This window comes from Eschscholzia californica, unplaced genomic scaffold, assembly GCF_041429995.1.
Source record: "Eschscholzia californica isolate CP2 unplaced genomic scaffold, dmEscCali1.0.p SCAF_2, whole genome shotgun sequence".
Lineage (NCBI taxonomy): Eukaryota > Viridiplantae > Streptophyta > Magnoliopsida > Ranunculales > Papaveraceae > Eschscholzia > Eschscholzia californica.
Genome location: NW_028238309.1, coordinates 44902573 through 44919426, shown reverse-complemented (window position 1 = coordinate 44919426; position 16854 = coordinate 44902573). Strand labels below are relative to the sequence as shown.

Below are 16854 nucleotides of genomic sequence, written 5' to 3'. Positions count from 1 at the left end.
TGGGTGCTTCTAAAGGCACCAGGCCAATAGGCTGTTTGCATCCGGAAATTTTATTAACTCGGGTCAATGGCCATTGACCCGAGTTCTCTATGAGCACCGGTTTTTATTGTGGGTGACGTTCACCTTCACTTGCTTCTTCTATCTTTTTCTTCTAAAATAATATTTATTTGTTTTTCTTCTAAAACAAAACCCTAGATAGAGTGCACTAAGAAATTTATTACTTAATATCTACTTGAAGTGAAAAGATAGAACATGATCCAAACAATGAAGAATCTAGAATATGATCCAAACAATGAAGAATCTAGAGAGAGACCACATTAAAGAAGGAAAGCTCCACCCAAAACACTATTTAACCCGACGGTTCCCGTTCTGGTACCCATGAAAGAAACAATACTAGAAAACACATCTGCGGCTCCATTTCCTAAAGAAAGAAGAGTGACACCAGCAACCGTAGGAGAAAGTCTCAAGATTCTTCATAAACTTTTTAATGAAGAGCATAAGTAATTAGCATATGTATTACCCAATAAATAGAATAATAAAATAAGCCAGAGAATTAGAAACCTAAAACTGGATTTGATCCACAGTTACAGTAAAAAAAGTTGAAGATAATCAATATACCCACTTGATTTACACCCAGATTTTGATTTTACATACTCACACTTGGATTCCTGATCATGATAATGATTAATTTTTCTGCAATTGGGGATTTTTTTTCAGCGTTTGATTCTTCAGTAAGGGTCTGTAATGATGGGTAAGTTTTGATTAGGGAATTATGAGAATTTGGGTAAGAGATTGAAGTTTTGAGGTAAAGACAGAGGAAAAAGAAGGAATAGTTAAGGAAGAAATAGAAGAAATTCTTATTTGATTGAGTAATGGAGGAAGAAACCCTTGCCATAAATACTCACGGATTGACTAACCCGTGAGTATGTGAAGAGAAACGGATTAGCCAATCCGTGAGCATGTGCAGAGCAACGGATTGGCTAATCTGGGACTCAAGGGAAACGAACGGACTGGTCCAGTCCGTCTAGTATGCCTCAGGGTATTATTGTGATTGGATTTTGCGAGAGATGGATTGAGGGGTTAGAGTTAACTCCACTTGATCGGTGCTTACATAGTTGGACGGTGCTAATAGAGAAAAGAGCGGTTGGGCTTGGTGCTAACAGAGATGGATGCTAACAGCCTTTTGGCAGGGTGTCTTTAGATACACCCAATAATTTTTTGGGTTTTTTGAGCTTACCCCCTCAAAACTAATTAGTAATTGAATTTACCCCCTTCAGTAATTAGTAATTGAGCTTACCCCCTTGAATTTTGTACTTTTAGCAAAACTACTAAGGACATGTTTGGCATGAGATGATAAAATCACAAATTACAACCAAAATCAATCTTTACTAATCTTATTACCGACCAAATCAAACAATAAAAGTAAGGTGGAACAACTACGAGGAATCATATTGAATGTTAATTGTTCTTGGTAGTTACATTTATTTTACGTACGTCAAACACAGCGTTTGTGTTTTTGTCAAAAATAGTAAATCTAAGGGGGCAAACTCAATTACTCATTATTGAGAGGGTAAACTCAATTACCATTTAGTGATGAGGGGGTAAGTTTCAAAAACCCTAATTTTTTTTGCTATGACTATTTTTCTTCAAAATACGTTTGTAATTTACGGTACGAAAGGTTCTAAATCGAATTTCGCACTGAGCCCCCAAATTTTCAGGCATGATCCTGTATAAAACTAATTTGTTTGGTGAATTTCAAAATTGATTGTAAGGCATAAATGATTTGTGTGGCGCTATCACAACTCCCACTTTTGGTCAAATTCAATCTGGTGGCACAAAGACACCTCCCATCTATTCCGGAAACTGTCACACGTGTATACACACCTCAGAGCTTATGCCATTACCGGACCTATTCTTCTATCTATCTCTCGGTCTCTGATTTTGTCTCTCCTTTATCGGTGATCATTGAATTGCTTCTTCATCATGTCAATCTCTTCCCTTCTCATACGAACCCCACCACCACTATCACCACCACCCCCACCACCCAAAAGTATCAAGACAAGAAATAGGAGTACTACTTTGCCCATTATTAGAGCAAGATCATCAATTCCAACATCCTGCTCTTTTAAGCATACCCATAATCAGATATCCAAAGATGAATACAAACTCTATTGGAAGGAGGAACTTCAAACAGCATTTGGCAGATCATCTTCATCATCATCATCAACCCACAGGACAAAAACACATCATGATGATGATGATGAGGTGTTTCAAGAAATGGTGGACAAAAGATGTGTGGATAATATGAGGATGTTGATGTTGGACGCAGTACAACACTCAAAAGCTGGGCACCCAGGGATGGCACTTGGGATGGCTGAAGTTGGGTATTATTTATATCGACACGTCATGAGTTACAACCCTAATAATCCCAAATGGTTTAACAGAGATAGGTTTGTATTAAGTGCTGGTCATGGTTGCCTTCTTCAATATGTCTGCCTTCATCTCTCTGGTTTTCAATCTGTCCAGGTATGTATACCTGATCACTTTCAAATTAGTTAGTTGGGCTTTGTAGTTATGGGCATTTCATTTATAGGCCCTGATTGTGATTTAGATTCATATATGGGCTTGTTGAATGTTATTCGTTTTTATTCTTCTACGAGTCTAGCTAGGTTTCAAACTCTTACATTCCTATTGATTCCATTCAGATTTGGAAATGGTAAGTGTACAGTAGATCTTGACTTGATTTATGACATGCCTTCCGAGTTACTAACTTCATATAATGGTCTAGATCGTAGTCAACCGCTGAATATAGATACTCCGAAAGTATAAGCACTTTTGCTTGTAGCAGAAGTTATTTTGCTTCAAAAAAGAAAGTTGGCAAAAATGTAACTTATAAGTAAAAAAGTCAAATTTCATAAAAGAAAAAAAAAAGTCAAGAAGTTAGTTTGGTAATATAATTTACTTTTCTATTTTATTTTTATTTTTCTCATAAAGATACTTGATTTTATTTGGAATTTTAATGATTACTCTTTTGGAAGAGGTGGCGGCAATATTTGTGGTAGTTGTGGTGGTGGAGCCTTGAAGGTACGGTGATGGAAGCATTGTGGTGGTTGTGTTATGATTGAGATGTGGTAGTGGTGGAGTTCGGTGGCGGAGGTATGGTGGCGGCGGGGGTTGTGGCGGTGAAGTTATGTGGATGGTGGTGGATGTATGAGGTTGGTGTTGGTAGAGGATGTACGACAGAGGTATGGGATAATGTGGTGGATGTATAGTGGTGGTGGTGGTGGAAGTATGGTGGTGGAGGTACGGTGGTGGTTTAGGTATGGTGGTTGTGGTGGAGGTGGTGCAGTGGTGATGGATGTATGGTGGTGATGAAGGTATGGTGGTGGTCGATGTATGGTGGTGGTGGTGGTTGAGCTACTATGGTGGTGGTTGAGGTGCGTGGTGGTGGTGGTGGGGGTGTATGGTGGTGGTGGTACAGCGGTGTGGTGAAAGTTTAGTTTTGGTGATGGAGCGAAGATAAACAAAGAAAAAATTTTGGTAAAGTGAAATTTATGCATGTGTTAGAACAAAAGTTACTTTACTTTAAAGTCAAAAGCTAAAAATCTGAACTTCAAAAGAAAGTCAAATTTTAACTTAAGTGAAGTAAAAAAATTTCGCGTTACCAAACTAACTTTTTTACTTATTCTACTTAAATTCTACTTAAATAAGCAAAAAAGTAATTTATTTTAGTGTTGCCAAACGACACCTCAGTATGTCATAAATTAAGTCAAAATCTTCTGTGCCCCTCGAATGAGATTACTCATTTTTTTATTTTGCTTACTAGTTTTGGTTTAGAAGTGACCCATTTGTGAATTTGTATAAATGTTGGTGGGTTAATTTACTGAACTTGTTTTCAGATTGAGGACCTCCAGAGATTGTGCAAGCTAGGGAGTAGAACCCCAGGACATCCCGAGAATGTAGTGACAGATGGTATTGAAGTCACAACTGGTATGTACGAAAAAGATAAAATGGTGATGAAAGTGTGATTGTTAGCCTTATATGCCACATCCAAATATAGGATTCAAGCACAATAAAATCATTTAAAGAAAAGTATTGCCTCGTTAGAACACGAGTGCTCTAGTTCATGGTTAGCTGCCCCAATTTGCAAAAAAAGTAAAAAAACCAACCTTTAAACTTGCGAAATGACTCAATACCAAGTCATGAAGTCCATTTAGGCTTACAACTCCTTGCAATCTGGCTTGCAAGGAAGGATTGTCTAAGATGGTTATGTTGCGACCTATGCTATGGTTCTACACATTTATTTTTGCAATTATTTACAAGAAAGATTTTTCATGATGTTATCCTGTTAACAGGTCCACTAGGGCAAGGTGTTGCCAATGCTGTGGGTCTTGCTCTTGCAGAAGCACACTTGAGTGCACGATTCAATAAACCTGATGCATTTCTTGTTGATCATCGAACGTAAGATATTTATATATATATATTTTTTTTATTTTTTTTTTTTTGTTGAAAGTAGATATTTATATATATTGACCACCCCAAGACATAATTATTAATATCTACAAGTTACCCTGATAGTATATGTATAATGTGGTGGCAGATACTGCATCATGGGTGATGGATGTGCCATGGAAGGAATATCTAATGAAGCAGCATCATTGGCTGCACATTGGAAGCTCAATAAACTTATACTCATCTATGACGATAATCATAACACGATAGATGGAGATACTAGTCTTACGTTTAGCGAAGATATTTCCGCACGCTTCGAGGCTCTCGGTTGGAACGTAATCACAGTCGACAATGTTCATGGTGATATTGGAGAACTAAAACAAGCCATTAACTCTGCTCACAGTGAGACCGAGAAACCAAATTTCATAAGGGTTGGTAAACATACACTTAAATAAAGCGTACATATATATATATATATATATATATATATATATATATATTGACAACCCGTCGAATGACTGTCTTCTATTTATTCTCCAGGTGAAGACACTGATCGGGAAATTGTCTAAAAAGGAAGGCACATCGAAAGCTCATCATGGTATATTTGACGATGATGATGTAAAGAAAATGAGAGAGAAAGTTAAATGGGAAGATAAGCTGCCGTTTCATGTACTTCCAATGGTTTATAGGTACTAATTGCTGCTTGAAAAATGCTTTTAGTTGGCTACTCCTAAAAAAGCTGTACTAATCGTCACATTATAATTGTTTCAGAGAAATGCAGATACAAACCGAGTATGGGGAAGCAAAAGAGAAGGAATGGTATTCTATTCTAAATTATTACCAAACAAAATATCCTCAAGAGGCAGTGGAGTTCAAAATCCTCCTCAATGGTGGCCTAGTTCCTGGCTGGGAGAACTCCTTACCGGTAATCCATTTATTTTCACCTCTTTATGACTATAATTCTCTACCCATTAATGGGAAAATGTTAATCTTCCCATCTAGGGTGAGCTCAAAAAGAAAAATGATTTGATCGATCTGGGTAGATATTAGTGATGTTTTCCTGTGTCAGCTTGCCCTTAAGAACATAAATTATTTCTAATGATCATATTGAGTTATTGATCCTAGGAACTTAGGAAGTAATTCTGATTGTGACAGATTTGGTCTGAATCCGATCCTGTGGATGCTACTCGGGGATACTCCGAGAAATGCCTAAACCAGCTCGCAAAAGTTCTTCCAGGACTTATCGGCGGAAGTGCAGATCTCGCTTCGTCAAACAAAGCATACCTTCACGACTACCAAGATTTCTCCAAACCCAACTCTCCGTGGGGACGGAACATCCGATACGGAGTTCGTGAGCATGCAATGGCCGCAATCTCAAATGGTCTTGCATTACATGGAAGCGGGTTAATTCCATTCGCTGCCACGTTTCTTATTTTCTCCGATTATATGAAGAATTCGATCCGTCTCTCTGCTCTAAGCCATGCTGGGATTATATACATCTTGACCCATGATTCAATTGGTCTGGGAGAAGATGGACCTACTCATCAACCTGTAGAGCAGCTAGCAGGACTCCGGGCCGTGCCACGATTACTAGTCTTCCGACCTGCAGACGGGAACGAAACAGCCGGATCATATATTGCCGCCGTGGGAAACAGAGATCGGCCTAGTGTGATCGCTTTATCAAGGCAAAAGGTTGAAGCGAACTTAGAAGGAACATCGGCAAGTGAAGTGAAGAAAGGTGGGTACATTATTAGTGATAATTCAGGAAAAGGAGAACAACCCGAGATTATATTGATCGGTACTGGATCTGAGTTGTGTCTTTGTGAGGCGAGTGCCAAGAAGCTGAGGGGAGAAGGAAAGAAAGTGAGGGTAGTTTCTTTAGTGTGTTGGAGGCTTTTTGATGGGCAGAAGAATGAGTATAAAGAATATATTTTGCCTGGAGAAGTGAGGAAGAGAGTGAGTGTTGAAGCTGGATCTCCACAAGGATGGAGAGAGTATGTGGGAAGGGAAGGGGTGGTTATTGGAGTTGAAGATTTTGGTGCAAGTGGGGCTTATTTGGATACTTTCAAGAAATTTGGGTTCACTGTTGAAAATGTTACTAAAGTTGCTAGGTCTTTGTTAGATTGTTGATTAGAAGTTGTTTTCAGTTTGTGATTTTAGATGAAGCTCTAATAAAATTGTAGAAGACCCCATCTCTGTGTTTTAATAGTGGTGGTGGAAACTTATCTTCTAAAAGGTTGTACTTTCCAGTCAGACTATTAGTGATGTTTGAGTATACCCACTAAATATAACCGTAGCAAAATGTCAAAGATCACACTTGTAATTGCTTATGGTTTTTTATAGCAGAGATGAAGATTAGAAAAAGAAATCGAATTTCATTCAAAATCATAGCCAAGTTTTATTACAAAGATTATGGGATTTATAACGACACCCCTTTGGTTGTAGCCCTGTAGGTCCCTCTATATCTATCTTTATCTTTGGTTACACTTTCTTCCGTACCTATATGCCCCCTCAATATGAAGGGGCTGAAAGGATCATCAGCTTGTCAAGAAGAGGAATGAAGAGATTATTCTCAACCTTCAATGAGGTCCCAGCTGACATTAAAGAAGGGAGATCAAGTCAACTTGCTCGGGTGTCTCAACTAGACGAGTGACAATTGGAGCTCTCATCTTCGGGATAAAGACATTGGTATCTAGTTCGAGGGAAAGCGATTAAGGTAATCTTCTTTCAGTTCTAGTTCATATTTAGTTCCTGCATGTGATCCTGGTAGCTAATGCTAAATATTAGATATTTGAGATTTCGCTTACAACACTAGGTGACACCATAACCCCACAGTGGTATCAGAGCCGGTTGCACGAACTAACTTTGACTAGACGAATTAGATTCGAACTTGATTTATTAGATAGATTAGTTTGAATAGAGATTCAAACATCAATTTGATTAGTTTGAATGAGATTTAGACGTAATCAAATAGGGTTTTGAAAGAGTTTCAATGATTAAAATCCTAGAATTTTGGTTTTGAAAAGAGTTTCAAGAAAATATTTGATTTCGTAAATTTTAGAAGTATTGAAAATCAAATTAGGGGTTTTTGAGAGTTTCCAAAAGAAGGGGACAACAACTAAACGATAGCAAAAGAATAGGGAAGGGAAGATGGATGGTTTAGAAGTTTCTAAAAAGTTGGTTGTCCCGGGCGGACGCGACCAGGACGCGTCCTATTCCATTGGATCAGGAATCCTAGTCCTTATCGGATCAGGAGTTCCGACCTTCTCAGACCAGGAATGGTCTTCTCGGACTCAGAGTCCGAGAAAGGTTGTGACCTTGACTAGGTCGTGTCTTAGGACGCGACCACAAAGTCAAGACGTTGTTGGGTTATGACCTCTTCTAACGTTCTAACACTGGTATTCCCAGGATCTCATGCATAAGTTAATAATGATGAACTAAGAAAATACCTTTATCGCTAGTTTTCCCTCGAACATTTCCAATCGCTATTGAGAAGACCAGGAGCTCCAATTGTAGCTCCTCTACTTGGGACACCGAGCAATCACCTTGATCTCTCACCTTGTTGCTAGCTAGAACACCAATAGTGGTTAGATAAAGAACACCTTCTTCTTTGACTAGATAGATAGTTAAGAATTAACCCACTTTCTCTTCCTACTTGATGTGGTAGAGTAAGAAAGCTTAATGAGAAGTTCCACACCTCATTCAAGTCCCTAAGAGACCTTATATAGAGTTCTAAGTTAGAGTCCAACCCTAATTAGATTTCCAAAAAAGTCCCTTTTGAATAAGATTAAGGAAATAGTGACTATTTTCCCTAATTCCTCTATTATGCCAGCACCACACAAGGGGTTGTGACCTGATCTGGCCGGCCCCTTATGGTCACTCCATATTGCTTGGTCGGCCATCCTATTGGGCCCAAAACATCCCTTTGGTCCCTTGGCCCAAAATCCTTTCTTTCGGGCCTTTCGTACTATCTTTGCCTAAACTTCTTTGAGGCCTTTGGACATATCTTTATGGGTATTATCCATGTATATACGTCCAATCCCTCTAGTCATATCTTCCGATCAAGTTGACATTCTTTGTGTAACCCGTTGTAGGATCCGGACGAAGTTAGCCATGAATCGTTTTGGGATTCGACGATCGTAGTTGGTTTCTAGCTAAACATTACGATCCCTACATTATCTGGACTTGATGATCTTCTCATCAATTATCTTATCCGGCAAATTGCTCGCATTGCATCCTTGGTCGAAGGGCATCCCCTTCAGACCCCCACTTGTACTTAGAATAAGTGTAATGCTCGATTTCCATGTCACTTAGTAACCCATCTGATACATCATGTCATTCAGAATTTTTTGATCCCGAGTACAACTGTCAAAACAAATTATTAACGTTTAATTTATTTGAGCACGACCATGAATTTTCAGTTGCTACTCGTCAAGTGGCTCAGAGACACTTTATCCTAATTTAATTAGGAGGACATAATCCATTCTTTCATTCCCACTCAACTTCATATCTATCCTGTCTTTTCCAGTATCCGCTTTTATAACCTCCTTTTACGGCACGACGTTTTGCGGAACCAAAGTGGGACATTCCTTAAATAAGATGAGCAGAGCACTCATGTTGTGAGGAATCTCTCTACTCTTGTCAATGAGAGGTATTTGATTTTCATCACTTTGATATGCTCTCATTTGTGGGTTATCCAGTGTATAATCTCTATTATGCACCCATGTAGTCGAATCGAATACACTATTCATATAGCCCATGAAACTGCGCTATCTCATCGACCTCACGTGCTAGTCTTTATAAGTCATTGTTGTCCATGCAATGACCTGAACTAAGGAGATGCTAATGAAATGATTCCAAGTTCACTTAATAGGGTTTGATTCATCAGATCATGTATCTGATAAGCCTATTCGGAATTTCTTAATCAATGAATTGTCTCTTAAATACTAAACTAAATTTAAGTGACAAAATAAAATTCCTTTTATTTTAGATATCGAATGTAACTTAATCAGATACATAAAACTCCTTTTATGAATCCAATTACATCTGTTTCCATTCCCCAATAGGCTTTATATCAATGCCCCTCATGTGTGAGTTGTGTTTTGGTTGAGGTAACGGTTTAGTAAACGGATCAGCTACGTTGTCATCCGTATAAACTTTGCAAATGACCACATCTTTTCTTTCTGTGATTTCCCTAATCACTTGGTACTTCCTTTGGATATGTTTGGATTTCTGGTGTGCTTTAGGTTCCTTGGCTTGGATAATTGCTCCATTGTTGTCACAATAAAGAACTATTCCTTCATCTATGCCAGGGACGACAACAAGTTCCATTACGAACTTCTTGATCCAAACTCCTTCCTTTGCTGTTTTTGAAGCTGCTAGGTATTCTGCTTCAGTTGTAGAGTCTGCAATAGTACTTTGTTTTAACTCTTCCAGCTTAATGCACCTCCGTTCAGACAGAAGACGTATCCAGACAGTGATCGGAAATCGTCTCTATCCGTCTGAAAGCTTGCATCTACATGGCCTACAACCTTGAGTGTCTCTTCCCTGACATATACTAAGAAGTGATCCTTAGTCCTTCTCAGGTACTTTAGAATATTCTTAGTAGCGGTCTAGTGTGCTTCGACTTGATTCGATTGGTAACGACTACACATGCTCAAGGCATACGAGACGTCTGGGCGAGTGCAGATCATGTCATACATGATTGATCCTATTGTCGAAACGTAAGGAATGTCTAAAAATGTATTTTAGCTCATCAGGTTTCACAGGACACTGATTCTTGTTAAGTGTGATGCCATATGACATGGGTAGGAATCCTCTTTTAGAGTCTTCTATTTTGAATCGGTGTAGAATCTTATCTATATAAGTTTCTTGACTGAGTCCAATCATTCTCCTTGATCTATCTCTATAGATCTTGATGCCCAATATGTATTCTGCCTCCCCTAGATCCTTCATTGAGAAACATTTCTGAAGCCAGTCTTTGACTGATTCTAACATCTGAATGTCGTTTTTAATCATTAATATGTCATCGACATAAAGGACCAAGAAAACTAGGTTGCTCTCACTAACCTTCTTATAAACACAAGATTCTTCTGCATTCTTAAGGAAACCAAATTCTTTGATTGCATAGTCGAATCGAAGATTCCAACTCCTGCTTGCTTTCTTTAGTCCATAAATGGATCTCTTAAGCTTGCAAACTTTTCCAGCATTATTAGAGTCTTCAAAACTTTTAGGTTGTGTCATGTACACATCCTCTTCCAGATTTTCGTTTAAGAATGCGGTTTGACATCCATTTGCCAAATCTCATAACCGTAATGAGCTGCAATTGCTAGAATGATCTGAATGGATTTAAACATAGCGACAGGGAAAAAGGTTTCATCATAGTCTATACCATGAATCTGTTTGTAACCTTTTGCCACAAGTCTAGCTTTGAAAACGTTATCGTTTCCATCCTTGTCAGTTTTCATCTTGAAAACCCATTTGCAACCGATCGGTTTCGCACCATCGGGCAAATCGACCAATTCCCATACTTGATATTCTGACATGGAATCCATTTTCGATCTCATGGCCTTGAACCATTTTTCAGAGTCGGGGCTCGTCATAGATTGTTTGTAAGTACTCAGCTCATTATCTTGTAACAGTATGATGTATGTTTTCTGAGATAACTCCTTGAGCCTTTGAGACTTACGAGGGGCTTGAGCAACAGTTGGAGTGTTCTCAACAGCTTGAGATGTCTCCTGCGAATTTAATTTGACTTATGCGGGAAGTGGCTCGAGTTCTTCTAACTCTACCTCATTATCCTCTTCCACTTGTTGTGGATAGGTAGGGGTCGCTAAACTTCTTGAAATCTCCATATCATTGTTTATTTGTTGCTCAGATCGAATTTCTTCGATCTCTACATTTCTCCCATTTGTCTTCTTGGAAATAAATTCCTTTTTAAGAAAGACACCATCACGAGCAACAAACACTTTGTTCCCTGATTTGTTGTAGAAGTAGTAACCCCTTATTTCTTTTGGATAACCCACAAAGAGACATTTGTCCGACTTGGGTGCAAGTTTATCTCCTTGTAAACGTTTTACATAAACGTCACATCCCCAGACTTTGAGAAATGTCAGCTTTGGAACCTTTCCATACCATAACTCATATAGCGTCTTTTCTACAGCTTTGGACGAAGCTCGGTTAAGTGTGAAGGCAGACGTTTCCAGAGCATATCCCCAGAACATATTTGGAAGGTTGGCTAAACTCATCATAGATCGAACCATGTTTAACAAGGTGCGATTTCTCCTTTCAGAAACTCTATTCATCTGTGGTGTTCCAGGCAGAGTGAGTTGAGATATTATTTCGCAACTCCTAAGATGGTCATCAAATTCTTGACTCAAATACTCACCACCCTGATCGGATCAGATGGCTTTTATTTTCTTCCCAAGTTGATTTTCTACTTCGTTCTGAAATTGTTTGAACATTTCAAACGATTCGGATTTATGCCTCATCAAGTATATGTAACTATATCAAGTGAAGTCATCAGTGAACGTGATGAAGTAGCTAAAGTTACCTCTCACGGACGTACTCATTGGTCCACATACATCCGTGTGTATGATTTTTGAATGGTTCTTTGGCCCGCTCTCCCTTTCGTTTAAAGGAGGTCCTTGCCATTTTACCCATTAAGCATGATTCGCATGTGTCGTACGACTCTAAGTCATACGATCCTAGAAGTCTATTTGCATGAAAAGCTTCTCGATGCGTTTCAGATTAATGTGACCCAAACGACAATGCTAGAGATAACTTGGGTTTGAATCATCTGATCGTACCCTTTTGGTTTCTATGTTAAAAATTTCTTTCTCTAAACCCGTCATGTAGAGACCGTTGTATAACTTAGCACTGGTATAAAACACTTCACCTTTATATAAAGGACAACCGTTTTTTATTATAAAGTGATATCCCTCTTTGTCTAACACTGAGACAGAGATAATGTTTTTAGAAATAGTAGGTATATAATAACAACTATGAAGTACTAAAACTAGACTAGTTTCTAAAGGTAGACTATGGGTTCCTGCAGCTTTCGCAGCAACCGTTGCTCTATTCGCCACTCGTAGGACCAACTCTCTTTTAGTCAAATATCTATTCCTTTAAGTTCCTGCACATCAGAGATGATATGAGCACCACATTCGGTATCAAATACCCATGAGCGGGAGTCAACTATATATGCTAAGTTAACTTCAATAACATAGATACCTAGGTTGGAGTTCTGAATTCCTTCCTCCTTCCCTCTGTTCCTCTGAATCAATGAAAGTTCTTTCTTTCATTCAGACATTCCAATGCCATTCTGGATTGCCTTGGAAGTACCATATTTCCTGAACCCTATGTTGTTAAAGGCGCGCTTAAGCGGGCCTGAGGTGACCAATGCGCAAGGTATCTGAAGCCATCGACTCGCTTCAGATACTGTTCCCCTGGTTTCCCAGGTGTCGCCTCAGCGCGCTTAGTCGATCGACTAAGGTCGACTAGGGGAGTCATAAAGTCGAATGAGAGGCGACTGGATGCCTTCAGAATTTTTGATCCTTTTTTGGGTTGAAGCCCAAAAATTAGGCCCAAACCCAATTTCCTGCTGCCTTAGTCGACCAAATTAGAAAGATCTAAACTAGGGTTTTCAATTATTCAAACTACTTTCAACATTGAAGACGATCCTCTATCTCTGTCCACCATTATTCTACCATTATTGAAGACAAATTTGAAAGTAAAACTGTTATTTTTTTTGTTTCTTTTCTTCATTATTTCTAGTGTTCTTCAACCTTTTTCTCTCTCTAAGTTTCTGCTCTGTTTTCTTCTTTTTCTTCAACGATTTTCTGTTTCTTCTTCTTCTTCAACTAAAGTTGTTTCTTTTATTATTATCTTCTTCAAGACTTCAACTAACAGTAACTATTTTTTGGTTTTCTTCTTCAACCAAATCTTTTATTATCTTCTTCAACTAACTCTGTTTAACAGATTATAATTATGCTTTTCTGATTTCTCTCTCTAACAGTAACTTTGATTTATAAATTATAGTTATGTTTTTCTCTCTCTAACAGAAAATTCTTCTTCTTTATAAGTTATAACTATGATTCTTCTTCTTTATAACTCAGTTTTCTGTTATAGTGTTATGGTTCTCCAACTAATTTAAGCTACTGTTTTTATGTTTTCTTCTTCTTCTTCTTCAACTAATTTAAGCTACTTTTTTATGTTTTCTTCTTCTTCTTCTTCAACTAATTTAAGCTACTGTTTTTATATTTTCTTCTTCTTTGTTTTAAGTTAATGTCGGCAAATTCTTCGATTCCTCGAGTGAAACCATCAAGTGACTCGGGTTGTGATTACGGGCAACCTGTGAATGGAGATAAGAATATGGTAAAATGTGACTTATGTGGTGTGACTTCTAATGGTGGAATTAATAGACAAAAACAATATTTAGCCAGAGGGTATAGAGATGTTAGAGTATGTTCGAAGGTTCCTAAAGATGTACATGATTTGATAAAAAAATATATGGTCGAATCGAAGAAAAAGAGAGAAGAAAGGAGTCTTATGAGAAAGACTTCAATTGAGGGGATTAACATATATAGCTCATCTTGTAATCAAGGTTTTGAAGATGTGGAAGTCACGGAAGTGGAAGTGGGACACCAACATCCAGAATGCCACCTAGAGAGAAGGCAAAGGGACCGACGGATACCGCATTCCCAGCTGACCTCTCAAAGTTAGTACAACAACAAGTTGATGCTAGAGATCCTCATAGAAAGATAACGTAAGATAATGTTAATGATTATATAACTAGCTTCTTTGATGATAATGGGATTGCTTTCAATGTGATAAAAAGTACTAGTTTTGCTATGATGCTTGTAGTTGTTGGACAATATGGACCGAAGGTGAAGATTCCTACATATCATGAGTTGAGGGTTCCCTGTTGGTTAAAGCTGTCAAAACTACTAAGGGATGGGTAGATACATTCAAAGATGAGTGGGTTAAATTTGGGTGTACTATCATGACAGATTGGTGGACAGATGGAACGGGTAGAACACTCATTAACTTTCTTGTGAATTGTCCAAAAGGAACTGTTTTTCTGAGGAGTCTTGATGGTTCCGAACATGTGAAGGATGCAAAAATGATCCTCAAATTATTGAAAGAAGTCATTGAAGAAGTGGGCCCTAAGAATGTTGTTCAAGTAAGAGTCTTACTTGTTTAACTTTCAAATATTATCATTTTGCCAATCATTCTTCGTTATATTGCTTCTGTTTGTCGTATTTGGTTTTGTAGGTTTGCACTGATAATGCATCCAATTACAAGCTTACGGGTAGATGGTTAATGGAAGATGAAAACTACAATTTCTATTGGACTCCATGTGCAACACATTGTGTGAATCTTATGTGCCAAGATATTTCTAACATTCCAAGGGTGAGTAAAATTATGAGAGATTGCAAGACTATTGTTGTATACATGTACAACCACGGTCAGGTGATGCACATGATGAGAAAGTTTTGTAATAAAAGGGATTTGGTAAGGCCTGTAGTAACTAGATTTGCTACTAGTTACTTGTCGATGGAAAGTATTTTCAATCAAAGATCGGGGTTGAGAACGATGATGATTTCTGACGAGTGGACAAAGAGCAAATGGTCCAAATCAGTTGATGGAAAGAAAGTTACAAAAATTTTGAAGAGGTCAGGATTTTGGAACCACTTGCATTTTTGTTTACGTATTATTGGACCATTTGTGGATGTGATTAGGTTGGTTGATAAGGAGGAAAAACCTTGCATGGGCTACATTTATCTTGCAATGAATCAATGCAAGAAGAAGTTGAATGCTCATTATCTCGAGAAAACGGATGAGGTGATCACTCAAGTGATTAAGATTTTTGAGAATAAGTGGGCTGATCAACTCCACCAACATTTACATGCAGCAGGCTTTTACCTGAATCCTAGCATTTACTATGATCCATCACTGGAAAATTCATGGAAATAAATGGAGAAATAAAAAGAGGGTTGATGAATTGTATTGATACTCTTATAGTGGATGATGTTGTTTGTTCTCTCGTTATTGATCAACTTGCAGACTATCGGAACGAAACTGGATTAATAGGCACGCCTACAGCGAAGGCGAGGAGAAACACACAATCACCAGGTATTAACTACGAAATCGAAACTCCTAACTAAAGTTATTGAAGTTTCAATTGGAAATTTGGAATTTATAGGTAACTTTGTTTCAATCTATTTCATCTACAAATGCAGTTCAATGGTGGCTCCAATGGGGTTCTGACACTGAAGAGCTTCGAGACTTTGCTATGAGAGTGTTTGGTTTGACTTGTTCAGCGTCTCCATGCGAAAGAAACTGGAGTGCATTTAACAAAGTAAGTGAATGATTATAAATTTATAGTTATAAATTTATAACTAGTCAATAACAATATTTTCTTTTATGTGTAATAGTTGCATACAAAGAAGCGTAACAAGTTAGATCATCAAAAGTTGAATGATCTTGTGTTCGTCCAGTACAACAACAAATTGAAAGCTCGATACTTAGATCGTACTAGCCTTTCTAGAAGAGATGCAGACCCAATCATTTTGAAAAATGCCGATCTCGATGAATGGATTGCTCCTTTTGATGCGGCTGATGATCGTGTAGGTGACACAGACCTAACATATGGTCTTGTTGATGAGGCTGAAGGAGATGATGATGATCATGTTGGTCCAAGTACAGGCACAAGGACTTATAAGAGAAGAAGAGCGCAACAACAAACCCATAGTCAGAGGAGTGGACCAGAGCTTCGACTTGTTGATGAGGATTCTGAAACAGATGAAATAGTAAATGTTAGTCAGGAACGACAAGAAGTGGCTCAAGAAGGAGATAACACCGGGGATGAAGATGGAGATCAACTATCACGAGATGGTGGAGATCAACTATCACGAGATGATGAAGATATTGACTTCTAGTTTTAATGTTTTAATGTTTATTGACGTTTTGTTAGAATTTAAACTTAGTTAGAACTTAGAAGGTTGAACTTAACTAGAAGTTTGAGTCTTTGATTGCTTTTGTGTGTGAACTACTAACTCTTGGTTGTTTTATTTCAATGTTCTTGTTTTAAATTAGATTTGTTGCATGAGTACTTAATAGAATAGTTTTTTTTATATATAGATTAGGTTCCATAATGGCCAACATAAGGCATGTTACTGAAACTGATTTCATCTGGATACTCTTGGCCTGCTTTTGTTCCTCAACTGTTGAGGTCGCGGTTAGCTTCGGAATTGGGGTATCTAGTACGCTTTCTTTGTTTGTGGATCTGAGAACGCTTCTCAATCTCTTCTCCCAATCGTGAAAGTTTTTCATGTTTAATTTATCTTCATTGAGGATTGAACGTAGGTTAAAAATACTATCTTTTGTTATTGTAAAACT

General features: G+C 38.0%; 2 protein-coding genes across 2 annotated transcripts; both read left to right on the top strand.

The window, feature by feature from the left end:
* The first annotated feature begins 1763 nt into the window (after nt 1-1763).
* LOC147558256 (transketolase 10-like) lies at nt 1764-6738 on the top strand. Its single transcript, XM_086659818.1, has 7 exons — nt 1764-2526; nt 3900-3990; nt 4356-4461; nt 4601-4883; nt 4993-5141; nt 5224-5377; nt 5608-6738. The coding sequence occupies exons 1-7, from the start codon at nt 1984-1986 to the stop codon at nt 6580-6582; spliced, it is 2301 nt and encodes a 766-aa protein (XP_086515944.1). The 5' UTR covers nt 1764-1983; the 3' UTR covers nt 6583-6738.
* Nucleotides 6739-15452: 8714 nt separating this feature from the next.
* Nucleotides 15453-16565, top strand: LOC147558255 (uncharacterized). Its single transcript, XM_086664297.1, has 3 exons — nt 15453-15588; nt 15696-15814; nt 15891-16565. Exons 1-3 carry the CDS (start codon nt 15453-15455, stop codon nt 16392-16394), a joined length of 759 nt encoding a protein of 252 aa, XP_086520423.1. The 3' UTR covers nt 16395-16565.
* Nucleotides 16566-16854: the final 289 nt, after the last annotated feature.